General features: G+C 48.4%; 2 protein-coding genes across 6 annotated transcripts; both read right to left on the reverse strand.

Annotated features, from left to right (window-relative positions):
- Positions 1 to 3,840: 3,840 nt before the first annotated feature.
- IL1F10 (interleukin 1 family member 10) lies at positions 3,841 to 17,532 on the reverse strand. Of its 4 annotated transcripts, none has more exons than XM_019827568.3 (5): positions 17,403 to 17,532; positions 7,092 to 7,151; positions 5,215 to 5,300; positions 4,807 to 4,934; positions 3,841 to 4,527 (listed from the first exon to the last, which is right to left on the reverse strand). In XM_019827568.3, the coding sequence occupies exons 2-5, from the start codon at positions 7,121 to 7,123 to the stop codon at positions 4,315 to 4,317; spliced, it is 459 nt and encodes a 152-aa protein (XP_019683127.1). In that variant the 5' UTR covers positions 7,124 to 7,151; positions 17,403 to 17,532; the 3' UTR covers positions 3,841 to 4,314. The 4 variants fall into 4 exon arrangements, with proteins under 4 accessions (XP_019683127.1, XP_044910487.1, XP_044910488.1 ...); XM_045054552.1 differs by lacking the exon at positions 17,403 to 17,532 and adding an exon at positions 16,294 to 16,718; XM_045054553.1 differs by lacking the exon at positions 17,403 to 17,532 and adding an exon at positions 12,913 to 14,683.
- LOC101097230 (interleukin-36 receptor antagonist protein) lies at positions 16,224 to 20,599 on the reverse strand. Of its 2 annotated transcripts, none has more exons than XM_006930293.4 (5): positions 20,429 to 20,599; positions 19,997 to 20,052; positions 18,567 to 18,652; positions 17,403 to 17,530; positions 16,224 to 17,200 (listed from the first exon to the last, which is right to left on the reverse strand). In XM_006930293.4, exons 2-5 carry the CDS (start codon positions 20,023 to 20,025, stop codon positions 16,976 to 16,978), a joined length of 468 nt encoding a protein of 155 aa, XP_006930355.1. In that variant the 5' UTR covers positions 20,026 to 20,052; positions 20,429 to 20,599; the 3' UTR covers positions 16,224 to 16,975. The 2 variants fall into 2 exon arrangements, with proteins under 2 accessions (XP_006930355.1, XP_019683126.1); XM_019827567.3 differs by lacking the exon at positions 20,429 to 20,599 and adding an exon at positions 20,248 to 20,308.
- Between the last annotated feature and the right edge of the window lie 2,032 nt (positions 20,600 to 22,631).

Here is a 22,631-nt window from a genome sequence, read left to right on the forward strand (position 1 = left end):
TGGCCGTATATTTTAGCAGAACAATACCTGGGAAAATTTGGCTCCCATTAGAGTTTTCTTCTTCACTTTTATTTTCCTCCCCGAATCCAGGTGTAGACCTCCCTACAACTGCCATCTCTTGTGTAGCCTGTGGAGTTTGTGTCCAGCGTTTTAAGTCAGTGTTTGTAGAGGCTGTAATAAAGTGCAGGAGTGGGGTCATGAGGTGAAAATTGGGGTCCAAAGTAAGTGTGACCAGATCTTGAATCCTGGTTGGAATGACACATGTGTTACGGGAGACCCTGAACACATCAGTCCCTTGTATAAAGTTGCTCCAGGCTTCTTGGAATAAAGACAAGGCTCTCTGGTTCTCGACAGCTGGCAATGTCTGGAACCTCTTGTGGACACAAAGAGAACACACACGCTCACGCAGACATTCATGCATACACACGACACACATACGCATGCATGCGGACACTGGTTCACACACGTGCGTATGCACGCCATACACACACGTGCACACATGCATGCTAGTGAGCACACGTATACATGTGCTCACTAACACACACATATGCAGCCACACTCAGGATTGCCTGCAGGCGTGTGACTGTCTCCTCTGCCTGAACCATCTTGACCTGCCCCCACGACTCCCCCATCCCCTCCCCTGGCTGGTCCCCATTCATGCCTCACTTCCTCTAAATCCTCTCCTGACCCCTTGGATGAGACCACTTACCCTCCCCACCAGCCCAGCTCCCTGGTGCTGCCTGAAAGAGAAGTTACTACGCTGCTCTCCAACCGCTTGTTTACTAGTCCTTGGCTCCCAACTACAAGTTCACCCTGAGATATAAATAGAGGATGAACCTGAAAGTGTGCCTCTCCCAGAAATTTACACAGTAATAGCTCTGATTGGCTGGTTTTGGAATGAAGCCTTTGGTGTGGTCGCCAGGGAGGAGGAGGAATTTTAAAAACAAGACTTGGGAGGGAGAGGGAGAACATTCCTGGCATCTCTGAAGTGTATCTATCAGAAGTTAGTTCCATTTATTACTCTTTTTTTTTTATTTTTTTTTCAACGTTTATTTTTTTTGGGACAGAGAGAGACAGAGCATGAACGGGGGAGGGGCAGAGAGAGAGGGAGACACAGAATCGGAAACAGGCTCCAGGCTCTGAGCCATCAGCCCAGAGCCTGACGCGGGGCTCGAACTCACGGACCACGAGATCGTGACCTGGCTGAAGTCGGACGCTTAACCAACTGCGCCACCCAGGCGCCCCCCATTTATTACTCTTAAATCCCCAGTGCCGGAATATCCCATCATTATTCCTAGAAGAGCCCTACAGAATTTCAATCCCAGGTTCCCTGAGTGCTATTTCGAGTGTCTTCTAGTCATTCTGTAGAAAGCAGTCAATACACGTTGGTTTTTTATTCCTAATGTCTGGTTTCCGCATCTACAGTGTGTGTCTTTAAAGGGAGGGACTGTGTCTCCTAAATCTCTTGTGTCCTCTTTGTCCCCTATGCACTAATACAGAATTGGCATATGTTAGGTGCTCAAAAAAAAAATTTTTTTTTTTTTTTTTTTTTTTTTACTTATATAGAGAACTTGATCCAATTTACCTTTCTCTTGTGAACTATGCCCGTGGCCACCCAGGCATACCCAATATTCCTTCATTCGTGAGCCCTGCTCCAAGCAGGATCAAGTTGAGTTACCATGAGTGAAGGAGATGAGCGGGCTTGGGGAGGTGACAGGGGCTGGCCAAACCTTGGAACCAAAGCACCAAAGCTGATCCCAGGGTGGTGCCAGACAGGAGGCAGTTGGGGCAAGAGGGGGAGGAGAGAGGAAGCTGGAGGGGCTGAAACCCTCATAGCAGCTGGGTTGGGCCAGTGCTGACCTCAGGGGCCCAGGCTTAAAATCCAGGTTCTACTTGCAATACTTGGATGATGCCTCCAGGCCTCCTGGATAAAGTGTCAGTCACCTCCTCACCTCTTTCACAACCATTCACAGTCAGGCCTCACCTCTTCATTTTCAGCAACTCCTCAGCCAGAAGCCCTAGGGTCCAGCACGGCCATGGCTCACCAGGCCCAGAAGTGTTAGCGACTCCTCTTCATCACGCCTCCCTGAGTTGTTCTCTCTGCCTAGAAATGCCCACGCCCACACTCTCCGCCTGGAAAACGACTCTTTCTCTGAGGCCCTGACAAAGTGCGCTTTCCTTTTTGAAGCCTTGTCCAGCCCCCTCTGCCAGCTCCGCCTCTGTGCTACAATGGGGACCATCTCTCTTGCTACCTTGCCTCTCCTTACACTGTATCCCGAATGATCCACAAGACCCAAGTGATCATCCGCTAATCCATTCAAGACTTTGCCCTTCTTCGGCACCTTTGGTGTTTCAGTAGCTACTCTGGGCACTGGTGACCCAAAGTTGAACAGAACGGGCCCTCAAAAAGCACAGAGCAGTCTCAACACATAAACACATAGGTATGACATGATGGCCAGAGGGTGAAGGAATCGGGGCATATGCGGGCCACGGAGAGGCAGGAGAAGAATCTAAGGCCAGCATGTCCCTCCTCTGCTAAAACCCTTCCCACAGCTTCCCTTTGCACTTGAAGATAAACTGAAGCCCTCGCTTTGCCTTTAAAGCCCCCATGACCCACGCCCTGCTGGTCTTGCTCCCGTTCCAACCCTCCCTTATTCTCCAGGTTCCAACGCCCCTGCCTCCCACTGCCGTTTGGACACACCAAGCCCCTTCTGTCTCAGAGCCCGCACACTTGCTATACCTCTGCCTCGTCACACCGCTCCCCCCTTGCTCCTGTCCTTCAGTCTCGCTCAGATGGCACCTCCTCAAAAAGACAGAGGTGCTTCCCCTGACCACCTTCTCCAATGTTATCATCATTCAATACCTACCGCGCTCACTACTCTTGTTTGTCTGTTTTCTTCTTTGATTATGTGCCTGGTTAGTGTTTTCCCCACTCGGTTATCAGTTGTAAGGAAGCTTGTGCTTGTTTGCCATCCTGTCCGAACTCCCAAAGAAAGAGTGGAATAAAAATGCGTGGACCGACACCGGGGTCAGATGGGCCAGGACGACCTTGAGTTCCATCACGTACGGCCCACATGACCTTCAGCGAGGGATTTCATCCCTTCTAGTTCAGTGTCCTCATCTGTCAAATGGGTGAAAATGCTTGCCTTGCAGGGTGGTTCTGAGGGTGAAGACAGCCTGTCATTAAATGCCCCGGCCCCTGGTGCCACGGGGGCTGAGTGGTTACACAAAGGAGGAAGAGAGCCAGCAGCCCACCGCTCTGAGCGCTGACGTCATGGGCTCTCCACTCTAGCCTGTGCCAGACCACAGATTGAGAAATGGAGAGAGATTCAGGCTCCAAGGAAGAGGGTCAGTCCCAGCTGCAAACAGTCAGCTGAGTCCCAACCCTGTCTTGCTGTTTGGACCAAGCCACCCCAGCCCATCCGCTCCACCGTAGCCTAAACAACGCATCCACTACCAGCTCGCCATCTCTCCCTCACTGCCCCTCCTTGCTCCTCACACGTCAAAACTGGCAGACAACCAGAGCCTCTGTTCGACTGAATGACTGATTCACTGTGAAGTATCTGAAAGGAAAATCGTAAGACTTGAACTAAAACTACAACTGTGAGCAGCCCAAGGCGTTGTCTGTCCACGGACAGCAGGGGAGAGCTGGGTTCTGCCTGGAGCTTCTGGCTGTTTCTAGGAGCTCTGGGGCAGATGGACTGCAGGAGGAGCTGTGGGCAGCCTCGCAAGAACCCACCGAGTTACCCACACCCCTTGCGTTAAACACCGAATACTGGCACCTATTAAGACTCTGTACCGTTTTTCTATTGCTGCTGTAACAAATTACCACAAACTTAGTGGCTTCAAACAACACAAATTTATTATTCTACAGTTCTGGAGGTCAGAGGTCTAAAATGGGTTTCACTGGACTAAAATTCAACTGTCAGCCGAGCTGTGTTTCTCCTGGAAGCTCTAGGAGAGAATCCTTCCCTTGCCCTTTCCAGCTTCTGGACCCACCTGCATTCGCTGGCCGATAGCCCTGTCTGCTACATTTGAAATTCGATTAATAGCATAGCATCTTCCAGCCTCTGACTCTCACCCTCCTGCCTCATTCTTACGAGGACCCTTGTGGGAGTCTTCCCATCTCAAGATCCTTACCTTAATCACATTTGCAAAGTCACTTTTGCCTTGGAGGTAACATATTCACAGAGTCTGGGGATTAGGACGTGGACATCTTTAGGGGGGCATTATTCTGCCTATCAGCAGGATGACGCCTTCAGCAGGATGAGCTTGGTTTGGGGGCACCAGCCTGGAACTCGGCCTCCTGCCTCGCTACCGACTCTGTTCAAAGTAGAACTCAGTGCAGGCCAATGGCTCACTTTCCTTGGCAAGTCGTACTGGTTGCTGGGGCTCAGCTGGGCCACAGAGGAACCAGCCAGGCCAGGCAGCAGCCTCAAGCCTGAAGGCTGAGCCCAGGCTTCTCTGGAAGAAGGTGAAGCGTGTGGCCTGCTCACCACCCTTGTACAGGTCCTCGATGTTCACATCCTGTGGGAGCAAGGTGGTCGCCGCGGGATGAGGCTACTGGTAAAGATGTCAGCCCCAGAGGCCTCCAGGGGGTGGTCAATAAGGGACTTTACAGAGAGGTTCTATACCCGGGGAACTGCCTTCTGAGGGTTCTGGAGGGCAGGGGTCTTGGTGCTAGGTGCAGAGGGAAGGAGAGGAATGTGTGGACCTGGCCAGGAATCCACAGATGGGTGCAGAGATGCCAGAGTATCCTGGAAGCCATGTCTGCAAGGTCCCCTAGAACAGGGTGTGGTTTCTCACCTCCAGCTGCAGGGAAGGCCCCTCTTCTGTCTCCACACAGGCCAGGCAGCGACTGCCTCCCTGGAGTCCCAGGAAGATGGGGACTTTGGTGCGGTCCAGGCCTCTGTTGGGAAGTATGCAGATCTTCTCTGGGAGGGAAGAGAGACGAGAGCCAGGAGATGAGAGGGATTCAGATTGCAAGCTCTCAGTGAGCTAAGCCCAGGCAGGAAGGAACCGGGTCAGGCCTGGCCCCGGCATGTGGGCTGCCAGGCGAGCCAGGACCCCTGCAGCGGCCACGACACCCTCCGAAAGAGAGGTCCTCAGCTGTTCCCTGCGTCTTTTCACTGTTACCAGAGGCAGGAGGGAAGGGGAAAGCCTGTGGAAGGTGGAGCATGAGTGTGTCCGAGGGGGTGAAGCCCAGACGCTCACCTGCACAGCAGTCGTCCGCACTGGGATCTCCTACCAGGAGCTGGTCACCTCTTAAGTATAGAGCCTTCTGATCTGCATCCTTAATTCTGGAACAGGATGGCAGTGCTGATGGCCTGCTCCCTTCAGGCACCACCAAACCCCAAAGTCCTTGCCCCTCCACACTCTGAAAGTACCACACCGAGCATTTAGGGGTTCTTCTCTCTTCCACACATGAGAAGTGGGTATACAACTCCACCCAAGAACAGGTGAAACCAGGTCAGCCTTAAGGCCAGGGAAGGTCTTCTGGGGTTCGCGATTCTCAGAGGCTCCCTTTACCAGGCTTGGGCTCTGTCGGGGCCCTGGGGGCACTGAGGAAAGCCAGTACCTTCTCACTGAGGGGTAGACAGAGTTTTCCCGATTATGCCGGCCCTTTTGCATGCCCGTCCTGAGAAATCTCCTAATGAGGCTCAGATATCTGTGGGATGTAGTAAGCCTTATCCCAGATTTTCTGAGCCTGCCCCAATTTTACATACATGTTTATTCTCTTCAGTGAAGGGATTCATTGAGTACATAATAAAGAGTGGCTTGCTTTTCCAATATCTTAAGGGCTTTCTTATAGAACCAAATCCAGGAATCGGGAAAAAAAAATCCAACGTGACAGAAGGTGTGCCAACATTGCCCCCCCCCCCACCGTTCCACGCGAGGTATGCCCTGGGGGGGGCCCACATTCTAGGTGCCAGACTTAGGAGGTCAGCAAAGAGCTCGAACAGGGTGTGATTACAGGCATTTGGGGTTGGCAGAGTTTCCATTGATGGGCCTGGGAGGGTAAATACGTGCTGGGGAGCAGGGAGGAAACCACAATGAGTGTGTGCAACATCAAAGTCACACAGGTTATTAGCCTGGTCGCTTGGCTGGTTTCAAAACGTCTGTCAGCCACTCTCAGGACCCGGGGAGCCCTCCCTACCTCCTTCTGGGCCAATGCCATCGCCTCCAGGAGATTTTTCTCTCTCAATAACAGCTAATTATAATACCCTTAGCTAATGACTGTATGTGTTTAAAGTAGGTTCACTTGTACAATAAAAATAAAGATCTCAAAAGAGCCTAGGTTTGCCAACCAGCATTCTCTCTCTAACCTGGATGACCAGGACTTGTCTGTAACTCATCTGCAAGCCACATTCTATTTGGAGACCGGAACCCAAGTTAGATACCCCAAAGTGCTGATATCTGTTTTGTCATTTGGGTGCTTTACACACAGGTGTTTTGCCTTCCCAGCCACGTGGCAACTTCCTAGAGGTCCTGACTGGCCCCCTCACGTCCAGGACAGGGCAGACCCATGCAGGAGCCGCAGCAATGCAACCCAGAAGTCAGTTCTGCTTTTGGCTCATTCCTCAAAGGACTGGAGGTAGTTTCCAATGAGAAATCACAGGCAATAAAGTGTAAGCTATAAGTAAAGTCTCAAATGTCAAATGAGGTAACAGTGAGAGTTGGCAATGCATGCTGGGAGCAAAGGCCACAGAGACCGACGTGTGAAGATGCTGTCTCTGAGATTCAAAATTGTTCCTGAGCTTCTGGAGAGAGGAGGCTGGAGTGGCACAGAGAGTGTGGGTCCCGGCTCTGTGATACATGAGGTCATTGATCTAGCCTCTTTGAGCTTTGGTTTCCAAATCTGACCGGACTTAGGCGCGTTCCCCTTGTAGGTTACTCAGGATGGAGGCAAGGCATCTTGGATGCTCAGGGAAGAGGGCTATTGTTAGCATGCTTATGATTAAACTTAATTAGGGGGCACTTGAGAGTTCTCAGGTGAGAAGGAGCCGCATCCCTCCTCTGGGCCTTGCTGCCCTCTTCCCACGTCATCTCCAGACCTCCAGTTGGAAAGGATGGACTCCCGGGAGACTTACGTGTAGTATCTTGCCATGGGCAGGGAGCACATTCCTGCAATTCTGGGTGACTGGTCCTTGCTGAGGGGGAAGAAAAGACAGGCTGTCAGAAAAGGAGGGTATTATAAGGGTGGGGCTGGGGGGGACAGACGCCCTGAGGGGCCCCGAATCACTGAATCACAAAGCAGAAAGATCTCACTAAGCTGCTTATCTATAATTGCCCTGATGGAATCCACCAAGGTCTCCCCAGCCCAGCAAGCTCCAGGCATCTCTGCTTCGCCCTGCTTTGGGGGGTCATCTGGCAGGGGTGTGAGCCAGTGACATGTGAGTGGTGCTAGCTTGGGGGAACTGAAGAACAGGTTCCCCGAAGAGTTTGGCCAGGACTACTTCCTGGGGCTGAGACTAGGGTGGGGTGTGCTCCAGCCTCACAGTTTGAGGATGAGCTGAGCTCAAATCCTGTCTCACTGCCCAGCCTAGCCGTAGAGTCACCGCACCTCTCCTGGAGCTGCGGGAATAGCAGCGCTCCTAGGAGCCATCTCCAGCCCGCTGCTGGAGGGTGCAGGGTCTCCCTGCAGAGTTAGAAAGCCTCATTCAAGGAACTAGAATGTTTTCCCAAGATTGTGAAAGAGAGACCATCCAAACTCCCCCATGATGCTCCAGATGGAAAATAGGACAGGCCCTGAGATATAGAGACTTGTGTTCTTGAGGATGAGTGATCTCAACTGAAGCCAGTGTCCCCTTATTAATCCCACACCACAGTTTCACAACAGCTCTGCTCCTTCCGGTTGGATTATCCTGCCCTAGAGCTTGACCCTAAAACGACCACCTTTAGAAAGACCATTCCAGAACCTAGCATGGAAAAAAACCCAGAGCCATTCAGGGCATGAGGGTGGTAGCCATTAGAAAATAGCCTGGAAAAGTAAATGCAAGGGTAGCTGGGGCTGGGGTGCACCCAGCAGATCTGATTCTCACAGGGTAAGAAAACAAAATAGAGGAAGAAAGAGAAGATAGCAGAAAAGGGGAAAAGGGGTGGGCAGGACGGAGCAGGGCTCAGAGAGAGAGAGAGAGAGAAAGAATGACACTGAAGGACATTTGGGGAAGTGGGTGAGGAGGAACAGGTTGATGATGACAGCAGAGCTTCTAGTCATGCCAGCAGCTCCGAGCTCCAGGACCCAGTGTTAGTACTGGATTTGCCATGCGGTCACCTTGGACAAGTCATTTCCCACCTCCTAGGCTTGGCAGCGGGCATTTAAGTGTTGGTGAGAATAACGAATAACAGGGCATCTCTAGGATTCTGGATGGATATTGGTGGCGTGAATCAAAGTCTTAAACTATTCTACATACTCTGTAATTTCATTTGTTGCCCTTTCTCTAAGGGAAAGTAATGGATTGCCCAAATGTTTAATTATGTTCACTACATCATTTCGGACAATAGCAAGAAGTTGGATATAAGCTAAACGTCCAATAACATGTCATTGGTTTAAAAATTATGGCAGGGCGCCTGGGTGACTCAGTCGGTTAAACATCTGATTTCGGCTCAGGTCATGATCTCACAATTCGTGAGTTTGGGCCCTGTCTCAGCCTCTGTGCTTGCTGATGGCTCAGAACCTGGAGCTACTTCAGATGCTGTCTTCCCCTCTCTCTCTGCCCTTCCCCCACTTGCACTCTGTGTGTGTGTCTCTCTCTCTCAAAAATAAATAAACATTTAAAATTTTTTAATTAAAAAATAAAAATAAAAATAAAAATTATGGCAAGTTAAGTAAATAAGAAACATGTACATTAAACAGGTACACTAAAGATAATACTGTGGAAGAACATTTTATGACACGAAACGTTCAAAATACGTTAAGTGGAAAATTCAGGTTATGAAGAATGTGTACATTACTATTCCATCGAAAGCCACACACATGGAGAGACACACACAGGAACAAAGACCATGTTGTTCTCTTTGGCTGACAGGGTTATGAGTGATATTTTCTTCAGCTCTCTTAACCTTTTCCCCATATGAACATGATTCTCCTTTGTAGTGTAAAGTAAGTTTTAATTGCTTTCAATAATTAAACTCAGCTAAAGTCATTGGCTCCCAAGCGCACCTGCCCATCAGTCACCTGGGGGACTCTGGATAAGTACTATTCCCTGTGCTGAAGGTTCTGATTCGCCAGGGCTTGAAGTGACTCCATGATCAGCCAGGCTTGGGAACTGGTATACCATCTCGGTTTTTCTCCCTCTCCAATGAACATGTAAATCACCTGACAATTCTGGTTCCCTAGATCTGGGGTAGAAACTGAGACCGTGCATTTCAAACATGCAACCAAGTGAGATTAACATCCCTGGCCACACTTTTGAGTAGCAGAGGGCTAGACAGATGATCCCCCAGCCCAGATACGCCATTAGCAGCGTGGCCTCAATGCAAGCACACTTGGTGCTGTGCTCTCTCTCATCCAAACTACTGGGACTTCTTTGGTTGTAGCAGCAAAAATATGGGCAGCCTAGTAGCTATGCCAAGGCCTGGCCAGGGCCGATCAAATGGAGGGCTCCATGTGAGGATGATGACTCCCACTCTTGGTCAGTGTCGGTGCAAGAGACAGGCAGAAATTCAAGGCTTGTCCAGTCCAGCCAGATCCCTTGGGGCCCCAGAAGCCTCCTGTCCCAACCCCAAATTCCAGTGTTTCCCCCAAAGACTCTCCTACCAGGCACCCCCTGCCTGGGTCTGGCTAGACTGTGATGAAGTAAACAAGAGTGAGAAGCTGGCTTCTAGCCCATCAGAGAGCATGGGGTCCTGATGCTGAGTCTGTCATGGTCCCTCCCAATGCACCACACACTCCATTCCCTAAGATTTCCCTTCCCTATTGGCCCCAAGTGACCTTTCACTGGACTTTGGCCTATAGTCCTCCCTGGACACCATCTCTGGCTGTCTCAGATTTCATCAATCCACCCGTCCTGAGTCAAAAACCACTACCAAGTAGCATTAGGCATTTCTCTATCACACCCTCTTCTCATTCTCCTACACATTTTCTGTGTGAACTATTACACAGACCACTATTCCAAGACCACTATTAACCCCTGTGGAGCCAAATCAAGACTCTTTTGATTCCTCTAATATTTGGCTACTGCCTCCTTGGAACTCTTGACACTGATTGACTCCCTTTGCACTCCATTTTCCCGTTCTCAGGTCCATGTAGATTCTCTCTTCCATTTGGGGGCACCCCTCAGGCTGGAAGTCACACATCTAAGTCTTAAGCACTTGTATCACATGCCCCACAGAGTTGCAATTCACACATCCCTCGGGCTGGAAGTCACACATCTAAGTCTTAAGCACTTCTATCACATGCCCCACAGAGTTGCAATTCATACATTTCCACATCTGCACTGATCATCTTGGTCTGATGCCTCCCAAGCCCAGACTGAACACCCTTCTGTATCCCCAGCAGACTATAGGACACCCCCCTTTGGACATCCTGCCATCACACCCAACAAATAGATCTGAAGCCAAATCTATCTTCTCCTCCCCCCAGCCCATTCATCTCCCCACTTTTCCTTACTCTGTATCTGATTTACCAATAAGTCGTGACAAATTATTCTTTAAAATGTAACTTTGTCAAAAATAAATAAATAAAAATAAAAAAAGTAATAATAAAATGTAACTTTGTCTTCTTCATAGCCATTAGACCTGTGCCTGTATTCCTGGTTTTTCTCCCTTCAATCCAGCCCAACCTATGTGAGGTACCTGGACCTACATTCTAAGTACTGCTTTCACAATATCCCTGCTCAGCCCTGGAGTCTACAATGGCTGTCCATTTCATCACCATCTGGCCCTGATTCACTTGCATGAGTGTATCTCACTTCTCTGTGGACACTAAACCACCGCTCCAGGCACATGACCTCTTCCTTATCTTCCCAGAGGGCATGCTCAAAGTTGTCTTTGGTTTCCCTGCCTCAAAAGCTATCCCTCCTCCTTGCCATCCATTCAGATCTTTTGGCATTAGAGCCACTGGACACGGTATCATTTATCTATAGGTTGAGTCTCTAGCTCTGCTAAATTAATTATCAGGTCAGAGTAACAGCTCAGGCCTACAAGGTTGTGACACTTAAACTCTAATTCTCAGTTTCAGCATCTATAAAATTAGAGTCTGTGGTTATTAAAGATTCTTTCCAGATCAAACTACCTGTGATTCCATGACTCAAAGTTTAATGAATCTTTCCTTTACTATTGTAACCCTACTCTGAACTCCTATTAAATCTCACTGTATTGTGTATTGTTCTATATATAGACATTCATTTCCATAAAAGTTAACAATATCTTGATCCATGAAATGTGGCTTCTAACTCCCTCCAACCACCCTGACACACATGTGTGCTTATAAGCAGGACATAGAAACACAGCAAGGTTGGGTTCTGGACCTAGCTCTGCTACCAATTCATATTGCCACCCTTTGGGGCAAAAGTCCCTTTTTGTCCCTGGGCCTCCAACTTGTTATCATTAGGACGAGAGGCTAGGTAAGGCCAGTATTGCTCAAAACTAAATTTCACAATGAAATTTTACACAGAAACCTGATGAAAGTAAAATGGATAAAGGGGACCTTCTTTTGCTGAGTCAGAGAATGATGGTGACTCCAGAACCCTGCTAACACTGTCCTTGACCACGCAAGCAGGCACCAGGACATATCCAAAGAACTCCAAGCCTCACCACATACTGTGGAATACCACCGGCTTAGCTGATTTCTTCTGAAATTACTTTCTAAAATCTATGGTTCTAAATATTTAAAAATCTTGACTTGGCTTAAACTATACCTTCTCTCAAATTTTTTCTATGTGCTTTCAGGCTTATTCAGCATCCTACTACGTTCCATGGAGGAGATACCTTGTTATCTAGAGAGCTTGTCAGGAGGAGTTAAGGGAGGGGGCATATCAGAGATATTAACAGAAAGGAGAAGGAAAGTGAGAAAGAGAGATAGAATACTGCCTACCAACCACTGACCTTCAATCCTGGGTGCCTGAAAGGTCCGAATGATTTCTCCCGGGCATTTGCCCTGAGTTTATACTGTCGGGTCAGGGTGGGTCAAGCCTGCAGCAATCTTTATAATTGGTTCCAGGATGGGGAAGAAGGGCCTAGGGATTTCACAATGTCTTTAGCACAGTATGGATAATAAGAAGGTGGGGGCATTAATGAGTGTTTGTTGAAGGGGGAGAGAGTCACCCATAAAGCCCTGGCAGAAGCCAGGCACTGGGCCCCTGCTCATAGCTACTGTCATTGACACTGTTATTGGTGCTTTCAGTAGCCATATAAACAGCCTTGGGGTCAGATGTCTTCATGTCACCTTCCCTTTGGTGCCCCATGGGGCTCCATCCTAGACTTAGAGGGATAGAAAAGGCAAGAGTGAATGGGCCTGAGGGGCCCAAAGACAGAGTGACCTCTAGTGTTTTAAGCCAGGCTGTGGCCAGTGAGGCAATGTGAGAGAGGGGACTGATGGCATTGCAAAGATGGCCCTGTTTGGAAAGAGGGGAGGGAAGTCTCTGCTTTTCAACAGGTCCTATTAGCTGGTATTAGGCTGATGAGACAGAGCATCTGAGGAAACCTACCTACAGAGGACATGGACCTTAGACCCATCCTGGGACTGGGCAGCCACCATGTGCCCTGGACTGCTAGGACACATGGCACAGTGGGAACAGGGCAGGGGTAAAGAATACTCAAGCATCTAATTGATATTACTTAACTCAGTCCATCTATTCACCCATTTGTCCATCCAGCCATCCACCCAGCCATCCATTCATCTACTCACAAGGGGTAGAGAAGCTTGGCATAGCATTCTCTGGGGACCATATGCCTTACTGTAATACTCACTATTATGTCATTTGCACACTTCCACAAAGGGCTTGGTAAGGAGGTAGGAGAGGCCAACCCACATGCAGATGTCTGAAGAGGGAGAGACAAGAAAAGATGGGCAGGGAAGGGACCCAATTTGTGTTTCCTAAGGCTGACAGTCATTCTTCACCCCTCTCCCAGTCTCTTCTCTCTCTGTGGAAAGGCCCAAAGCATGGGGTATTATGCCAGGCAATCAATGGGCATTTACTGAGCATTTACACTGCTGTGTGACAAAGATGTGCAATACATAGTCCCTGTTGTTAGGCAGCTTCACAGTCCAGCTGGGGAGCTAAGTCATAAACACTTAAAAAGATCATTAAGGAGACCAGACTCTCTAATCTGCAGAACAAGGGCATATTGGAAACAATAGATGCAGAGAATCTCCTCGAGTAAAAAAATTCCTAGAATTCTTTTTATGACTTAGACACGGCATATAGGTTCCCTCTAAATGGAGAGACCTGTGCTATGGCATCCCTGGGACATAGTTAATCAGGCTTTGCTTCAACACCTCCACAACCTCTTAAAGAAACCCTAACAACATGTGTGATCTTTGCGGTTAAAATTTTTGGGTCACACATAATTTCTATCAATCGGTCCTGCTTGTACCTCCTGGAATTACACAGGACAAGTTTATTTTTCTAGTAGGCAGAGCTCTGAGTGCTTGAATGGAGCTCTCTGTGTATTGCTTCTCCAGGATAAAGACCCTCAGCTTCCTAGCCTCTGCCCTTGTGACTTGCTCTTGGGACACTCTCTACTATTCAGGACCCACTCAGTCCTCAATGCCTACAACCGACACAAACTCCATGGGATGTGGGCATTACACCTCTGTAAATACAGGTCAAGCAGGGTGCTTATACTGAAATTGAAGAAATCTAAAACCACTGTATCTTTTTCATATAAACAGTCGTGATGCCAGGGTCCCCCATCCCAAACACTTCTAAGGTAGCATTTTACATTCCTTCCTTTTCTGTTGACTCACGTCAGCTCATCCTTGCTAACGCCATTTTGAATTCTATCATCCTACAGATGATGAAGCAATCACTGCAGGCTGGAGAAAGCTTCCAGAGTGAGGCAGAATTTCGGCTGCTTCTTGAAGGGTGGGCCCATTTAGATGGGTGGAGAAGAGAGAAGAAATATTCCAGGGTGGAGGAATAGTTTCCACTGTCTGTATTCACGGGTTTCCAATTATTTGTCAAACATTATTTGAGGTGCTTGGAAACAAACTGATACAGCCTTGACCTTGAGGTCACTTCAGGGGCCACAGACCGCAAATCAATTCTTACAACGAGGGGAAGTTAACATAGCAATGTAGCACAGTCAGAGCAGATGACCAGACGCCTCAATTCAGCAAAGGCTTCTCGGAGGAGGAGACAAGGTGAGAGTATGGCTGGGCCTGTGAGCAAAGACAGAGTGTGAACTAGGTCTGCAGAAGCAAGCCTGGTGCCCAGAGCCCGTGTTCTCGGCACTCCTGAGAGGCCTCTGGAGGCGCTTGTGCTGTCTGCTCCCCGAGACCTTCAGCTACATCGGGGTCTCAGCCGCTCCACGGAGACAGAGGCTTCCGGCCTGGCCACCTCCTTACTAGTGCCTCAGCAGAATCTGAACCTGCCAGGCTGGTCTGACTGGTGAGGTGCAGGCAGAATCCCTGGGACTCAGATTTGAGCCTCTCCTCTGGCTTCTGTTTTCATCTCCCAGAGTTTAGGTAGGGACGCCGGAGTCACAGTCCCTGGCATGTAGAACTAGAGGTGTGAAGGTAATCAAGGAGGAGCTAAACCTTGCAGGAACAGAGACTATTCAGCATATTGAGCATGATCAGTTTTTACGTAGAATGTTGGGGAAATTAAAGGGCCGATGTTGATTTTGAGAAGGAAAATGAAAATACTGGAGAAAATTACAATCATAATAAAAGAAATGTGTTTATTTCTCTTTCCTGTGTATTAGTTATCTATTGCTGTGTAACTAGTGGCCCTGAAACTTAGCAACTGAAAGCAACAAACACGTAGTTTCTCGCACAGTTTCTGGGGGTTTGGGAATCTAGACCAGCTTAGCCAGGTGGTTCTGCTTCCAAGTCTCTCCTGAGGTGGCAGTCAAGCTGTCCCCAGGGTCGCCTCATCTGAAGGCCTGACTGGGGCTGGGGGAGCTGCTTCCAAATGCACTCATGTGGCAGTTGGTAAGAGGCTTCATTTTTCAACACATGGGTTTCTCTACAGAGCTGCTTATGCCATGGCAGCTAACTTCCCCCCAGAGCAAGTGAACAAAGAAACAGAGAGAGAAAACAAGATAAAACCTACAGTCTTTTATAACCAAATCTCAGAAATGGCATAGTATTATTCCTGCCATGTTCTGCTGGTCACAGAGACAACGTGGGTACAGTGTGGGAGGGGACACACACACTGTGAGATGGGGTCATCGGCAGCTGTGTTAATTCATAGGGCTGCCACAACCAATCCCCACAAAGTTGGTGGTTTAAAGCAACAAAAATTTGTTCTCTCACAGTTCAGGAGACTAGAGAGCCACACTCCCTCTGAAGGGTTTGGAAAGAATTCTTCTTTGCCTCTTCCTCACTTCTGGTGATTGCCTCAGTCATGGCATTTCTTGCCTTACTGCTGCATGAGGGCAGTCTCAGCCTCCATCTTCACATGGCCTTCTTCCTGGGTCTCCTCTGGGTCTCTGTTTGTCCTTTCTTCTTCTTGCAAGGATACCAGCCGTGTTGGATTTAGAGCCTGCCGCCCCCCTCCCCCAATACAACATGACCTCTTGACTAATTGCATCTGCAAAGAACCCATCTCCAAATAAGGTCATGGTCTAAGGTTCCCAGAAGGACACGAATCCGGGGGGGAACACTATTCAACCAGCACAGGTCCCTTTGGAGGCTGAAACCCACACCCTGAAATCTCAGGGAGTTGTGACCACTCCAGGTCCAGGATGGTTCTTTCTGTAAATTCCTTCTCCAGGAGATTCCAACCACACTAACTAACCCATCATATTCTTTTTCTTGGCAGCTCTGTTGAGGTCTGTTTTCTCATTCTCACTACTGCTGCTCAGAACAGCAGATCTTAATTCAACATGAATTTTACTCAAGGAAGTGGATGCGGAGGACCATCAGAAATACTGTCTGCTCTGTTTTCCTCAAGGCTAACTTACTTATTACACAAGGAATCCATCTTCATTGTAGAACAATTAGAAAATGCAAATAAATAAAAGAACAAAAAGAAAAACCACCTGTGATACCGCCACTCCGATGTTGCTAAAATCGAAGGAAACTCTTACAGACTTTTTTCCACGCAGAAATATATAGATAGGCATTTTTTTTAATTAAAATGAAATTATAGGATATGCGACTTTGTAATTTGCTCTCCTTACTTAATACGTCGTGAGAATCTTTCCGTGTGAGTGGACACCAGCATCTTGGATTTTAATGGTATCTCGGGTCTCGGGATGTATGACATGCCTGCCTGGCCATTCTTCAGTCTTCTGAGCTGGAGCCACTTCCTCACACACCACCACCCTCTCCTGCCACGGCTAGAGCACAAGGATGGGATGGAAAAAATAGCATACAATGGCAGCTGAGTTAAAGGGGAGAGGGAAGGGGCTGGGCCTTGTGCCCCTAACTCTATGACCTCCCTCTCCTGCACGGTGGTGCACGAAAGGACCTCATGTGGGCAGCTAGTGGCCCTAATAGGCTCAACTGGGATGGGCTGCCCTGTGGGCTCAGGGGTACTGGCTGAGTTACCATGAAGCATGAAGGATTTCTCCCTGCACCCTGCACCCGTAAGGAACCTTTTCATGTGACTCCCAGTTCATCTCATATGGTTTTTGCAAGGTGCTACGAGAGCAGCAGCACCCAACAGGGAAAGAAACTGTGGCCTAAGCCCCGAATCGCAAAAGAATTTACCCAAACTGAGAACCCAAAGGGAGAGTGGCCAAATGCGCAGCCAGAGGTGGGGTCCCTGAGAGCAGAGGGGGTGGCTGCCATCAGTGTCCTCTTCCACCTTCACCCCTGCCTGAGCTGGCTCTGCCCAGGGAGTTCTGGGGACACATTGCCCTAGTCACACTGCTGGAAGTAGAAGTCCGTGATGGGGCTGTCCCAGCTGGCATCCTCCGAGAGTTGGGTGAGTCTGAGAGGCTGGTCTGCTTCCGGCACAGTGCAGAGGAACCAGCCTGGGTAGGCAGCTGACTCAAAGCTGGAGGTGAGCCCTGTGTCTCGCCGGTAGAAAGTGAAGCTCTTGGATTCCTTGGCACCGAGGTAGAGCTCCATGATATTTACTGGCTGTGAGCAGAAGGGCATGGCAGGTGAGGGGAAAGGAGTGGGGGAGGCAGGAGAGCTGGGCCGGGAGCACGGAGAGGCCGGGCTGCAATCAACAGAACCCCACAAGGGAGAGGAGCTTGGGCCCCAGGACACCCAGCTCAGTGGCTTCAGCATCTGCTGGCTTTGTGAGATCAGATAGCAAGGATGTCCCAACAGGACTCACCTCTAGTTTCAGAGTCGGTTCCTGCCCCGTCCCACATGACAGGCACTGGCTCCCTCCCTGGACACCCAGGATGACTGGAGAGAGCTTGGCATCCAGAGACCGATTGGGGACAACACTGATCTCCTCGCCTAGAGAAAGGAAGTCAGATGCAGAGGACTTGACTGCCCTTCCCTCCCTCTCCCTGCATCATGGACTTTGGAGAGCAGGACCTGTGTGAGACCTCCTGTCCCCAGACTGAGAAGAAGGGAAGCCTGTTAGCAGCTGTCACCTAGGGAAGGGTGGTCTCCCGTCAGTTGGCCCAGTGACATCAAGGGACATAAGCACATTGTACCACCTCCCACCCCATGCCCACCCCCTGGTCCAGGCTCAAATTTTCAAGTCTTCTCTAGTCCCCAGGAAGATTTGACCACTTCCTTTAATGCCGCTTGACCCTCTGGCCTCTTTTTGGAAACTCGATTGGATAAGCCTCTCATCAGGGTTATTTGGACATGTTCTACCACCTGTGAGATTCCTGAGACCAGAAGAGGGTCTCCTTCTTCTCTGTACCATCCCCCACCACTCATACAAACACATGCACACATGCACTCACATATACATACATGCAAGCATGCACACGTGCACACACACGCACACAGCCTATACAAGTGTCCCAAGTGGCCAGGTATGTACTGTTCTAGAGAGAAGACCTGCCATAGTGTACGGGGCAGAAGGAGTAAGCCCACCAGCCACCTGGGTCCCACCACTCTGAGTGACCAGGAATCCCCAGAGAGCAGAGGGGACCCAGGGTAAAGGGGCAGAAAACCACTCCCACATGGGAATAAAGGCCTAGAGAGCCTGTTTTAGATCTCTCCTCAGCACTGGATCCCAGGAAAAGAAATGTTTGGTCTAAGTCCACCTCTGAGGGAAGGACAAAGCATTCATCTTGGAAATATTCCCCATCTCTGCATAGAGGCCTCAGGTGGCGTTGGGGCATGTGTCCTCACTTTGCTGGAAGATACTGTAGTTTATTTGTCCTTGTTCAGGGTCTGCTTTTATGATGCCCCATCCACTGTGTCAGGCCTGGGTTCTGTAGGTCTGTGCCAGTTTGCATGGCTGTTCCAAGCCCTCTTCAGGCCCCGTCCCCTCAGAGTGTCTAGGGAAGTGGTGTCGTGTTTTGCCACCAACCTTGGATGATGTTCCCTGCATGCAGCCTTCCAGCTAGAAGCTGGTTATCATGCAGATAAAGCACCTTCAATTCTGCATCCTTCATCCTGAAACATCAGGACAGGATGACACTTAGTTAGGGGAGGAGTGGGAGCTCCGGCTTGCTGGGCTCTACAGAGTCCCACTGTCTCCCTCTCCTCTGCCAGGAGCAACAGCCCAACCTTCTTCCCAGTCCTGCTGGGCTCATACCCTACCAATGGGACAACAACGGGACTCCAACAACAATGGGACTGCACCTGAGTCTTGGATTTGCTCCTCCACCCCATTCAGTCTTTGCTACACCAACCAATCTCCTCCATGGGTGATGTTGGAAAAGAAACTGGACTGTGAGTCAGAGTCCTGAGTGCTTGTCTGGCTCGCCACCATTATTTCCAGATCACAACAGACAAGTCACTTGACCACTCTGGGCCTGAGGCTCCCCACTGCTAAGTTAAGACAATGGGTTAGATAACGCCCAGGCCTTTCCCAGATGAAAATCTGATTCTTCAGTCATTATTGAAGACATCAAGGCACATTTACTTCCACTTATTAATTGTGGGGTATCTTTAAATTTGAAATGAAAGAGTTTCATTTTTGAAATGAAAGAATTTATTTTTCATCTCTGATCTCAGTTGATTTTCCAACATCCTATGAGGTGACAAGATACATCCCAAAGTGGGTTGCTTCAGATATTATATGGAAACAAGCACGCTGCGTGCAAACTGGTTCAGTGGTAGCTAAACATAAACAAATCTGTACTTCAGAGTTGCTAACATGCGGAATTACGCCATGGTTCTCTTATGCGGAGACGTAGAAAGCAATATTTCCCACATTTCTTGATCACGGGGCACCACTGTATCAAGCAGCTCATAGGACTGGGGTTCCACTGAACACACCTTGCAAAAAGCTATAGTAGACTCTCGATTCAGAGAGAGCAGGGACCATTTTTGCTCATTAGTGCAAAGTCCAGAACGCGGCAGACTGCCTGGCTCAGTACATGCCAGGAGACAGACAGACTGACTAGTTTTGCCCCAAAGGGCAGCAAGGATGTAGCAGAGCAGAGCCGCTGGATGGACATTAATATTCACCCCAGTGGGTGGTAACAGCTCCAAGCTGGGTCTCCCAACTTCCAACCTCATTATGGATACATGAAGCTGCAGCTCGACACAGAGTGATTCACTTGCTCCCCTTCTCATCAGGGAACCCCCATGAGGTGGCCAGCCTCAGCCTGACGAAGGCTGGAAAAACTTTCCTTAGGACAGTGAGGGGCTGTTCATAACTGCCCAGCTGCCCACCCACCTGCGCTCTGAGCAGCCACAGCCCCTCCCTACGCAGAAAGGATGGACAACAGGTCTACCTGGAGCTTAACTTCTCCCCAGAGGACACAGCCGATCAGAGGCTCAGATACTCACCGAAAGCACAGCGCCCCACTCAGGACCATCTTGAGTTTCACAGTGTGTAGACTCTCCTGTTTTGAAATAACACAAAATCTTAGGTGGAAATAGAGGTTGAGCTGGCAGGGGCCTGGGTAGCAAGCAGCGTTCTGACCCCACCCCCTCAGCATGGGAACATCCCCCCCCCAGAGCAGGGGATTCCAGGTCTGGGGTCAGGAGAGAGCCTCGGCCCTGCTGGGGAGAATGAAGCCCAGCTCCCCAAAGGACACCTCAGAATGCTCCTTTCTCCTGGCAGAGGCCGCGGTATCTGCCTACTCCTCCGGGGTGCCACAGCCCTTTTAATAATGCACTAGGGAGGAGCCCCTGAAACTGCCACAAGCTGAGGAGGAGCGGGGTTTCCCAGGTATTTCACACCACCCGAAGCCTCCAGAAACACATGCTGTTCCTTACCTCTCCCAGGGAAGGAAGGTTCTGGAGATAATCTTCTTTTAGCAATTCTGAGGAACTTTCCTGAAGCTTTCCAGCGCTTCCCAGCACTCAGCTCCTGGACTTCAAGTGCTTCCAGACCCAAAGACTGCAGTGCAGAGAGCCCCCCCAGGCAAGCAGACTTTAGAACAAACCTTTCCTTCCTTCCTTCCTTCCTTCCTTCCTTCCTTCCTTCCTTCCTTCCTTCCTTCCTTCCCTCCTCCCTTCCTGACTTGGCCAAGCCTATGGAAAATGCTGGAGGTGGGGTTTTCCTGTGTAGGCAATGTTTAGTCTACATGTTCACTGTAGAAAAACCTGAAAATCCAGATCAGGGGAAAAAAAAAAAGTGAATACTTGTGTTCTGTGAGTGTGCCACCGGAAAGCCAATGAAAACAGTTTTCCTCTGCATACATACACACGTAACTGTCAACAGTGTTTCACAGAAACCTACACTAGATTTGCAATTTGCTTTTTTCATATAGCAAATAGCAGAATATCTTTCCATACCAAATATGAATGATGCAACGTTGAATGGCTGAATACATTTCATTATATAGATGCAGCATCATTTATTTATAGCAATGAATTATTATTAGTTTATTATTATTTGCTTGAAAATCATGTTGTGACAATTTTTTTGCATCAACATCTTTGCTCATGCGTTTGATTATTTCCTCAGAAAGTAAAATCTAGCTCATGCCATCTGTGATTGACCTTTCTCCAGTACCTGACTGGCAAAATAAAATGTGATTGGATAACAATTCATGCAGTTTCAACACCTCCATACATTCTCTGTGATGGATCTGAATTAAAGGTAGAGGGCAGTGCATAATAACAATTTAATTATATCTTGAGTGCCATTGATAGCAATTTATTGTTCAGGTATCAATGTTAAAGAAATTGCATTCCAGCTGATAGACTAAAAAACCCTTACAGCATTCAGGAATAAATAAAATATCAAGTTATTCTAATGTGAAAAACACCTGCCAAAACATTTTAAAATCATTAAATGGATCAAATGGAAATGACACTGAAATCATTGCAAAAAAGAACAAAACCAAAAGGAAACTCCAGAAGGTGTTGTCCTATCAGCAAAATGGGTTTAAGCAGACAGGCTTTCATTTGTAAAGCGATTATAGAGAAGTACATACTGTTTCACCCAAAAAAGGAAAACACCAACCTCCCTGGGCTCTGATCCTCTAACCCCAGTGAATTGCACCCATGTGCCCACAGGACACGTGTGTGGGGCTTCAAAAGCTCTGTCCTCATTCTGACTAACATGAAATGATGCCAATGCATGGCTGTCCCCCTCCAGATGGGGCGACTTGCTGAGGGTGCAGGGGGATGTTTCTGCCAGCTGTGTTTGCTCCGCAATGTGTTTCACGGTGATGGGTACAGGACAAATGGATGGAGAGGTGAATGAATGAGCTAAGATGGTGAAAATATAAATAAATAAATAAATAAATAAATAAATAAATAAATAAATAAATAAATAAAATAAAATAAAATAAAATAAAATAAAATAAAATAAAATAAAAAACAAAACGAGCCCTCATTAAGGAAGTTAAGTTCTTGGGGCACCTGAATGGCTCAGTCGGTTAAATGTCTGACTTCGGCTCAGGTCATGATCTCTTGATTCGTGAGTTCCAGCTCCGTGGCAGGCTCTGTGCTGACAGCTCAGAGTCTGGAGCCTGCTTCAAATTCTGTGTCTCCCTCTGTCTCTGTTCATACTCTGTCTCTCTCTATCTCTCAAAAATGAGTAAACGCTAAAAAAAATTAGAAAAAAAAAGTTAAGTTCTTCAATCTTGAAAAAAGACAAAATGGTGACCACATGTGCTTTCAATGTTGCATTGGGACATCATAGAACAGGCTCCACCAGTGGTTACTCAATTCTCTAGGAAACGGATGCCTTGGCTTGACTTATGATGGTGGAGTAGATACCAGATTCTGCGAAGTTAGATGTGAACTAAGAAGAGAGAGATAAATTGCAAATCATTTCTGCCTGATAAAAAATATAGCATCCAAAGGGTGCAGTTTTATTGCCTTGCAATTGATTAAGCAGGGTTTTGTTTTTGTTTTTCTTAATCTAAGTCAGCCAACCCATTCCACCATTTCTTTCCTGACTGATCATACCTTTTGAATCAGTTTCATCGTCCTGCTGGTTCCTTCATTTATTAACAATGGTAAA

This window comes from Felis catus, chromosome A3 (genome assembly GCF_018350175.1).
Source record: "Felis catus isolate Fca126 chromosome A3, F.catus_Fca126_mat1.0, whole genome shotgun sequence".
Classification (NCBI taxonomy): Eukaryota; Metazoa; Chordata; class Mammalia; order Carnivora; family Felidae; genus Felis; species Felis catus.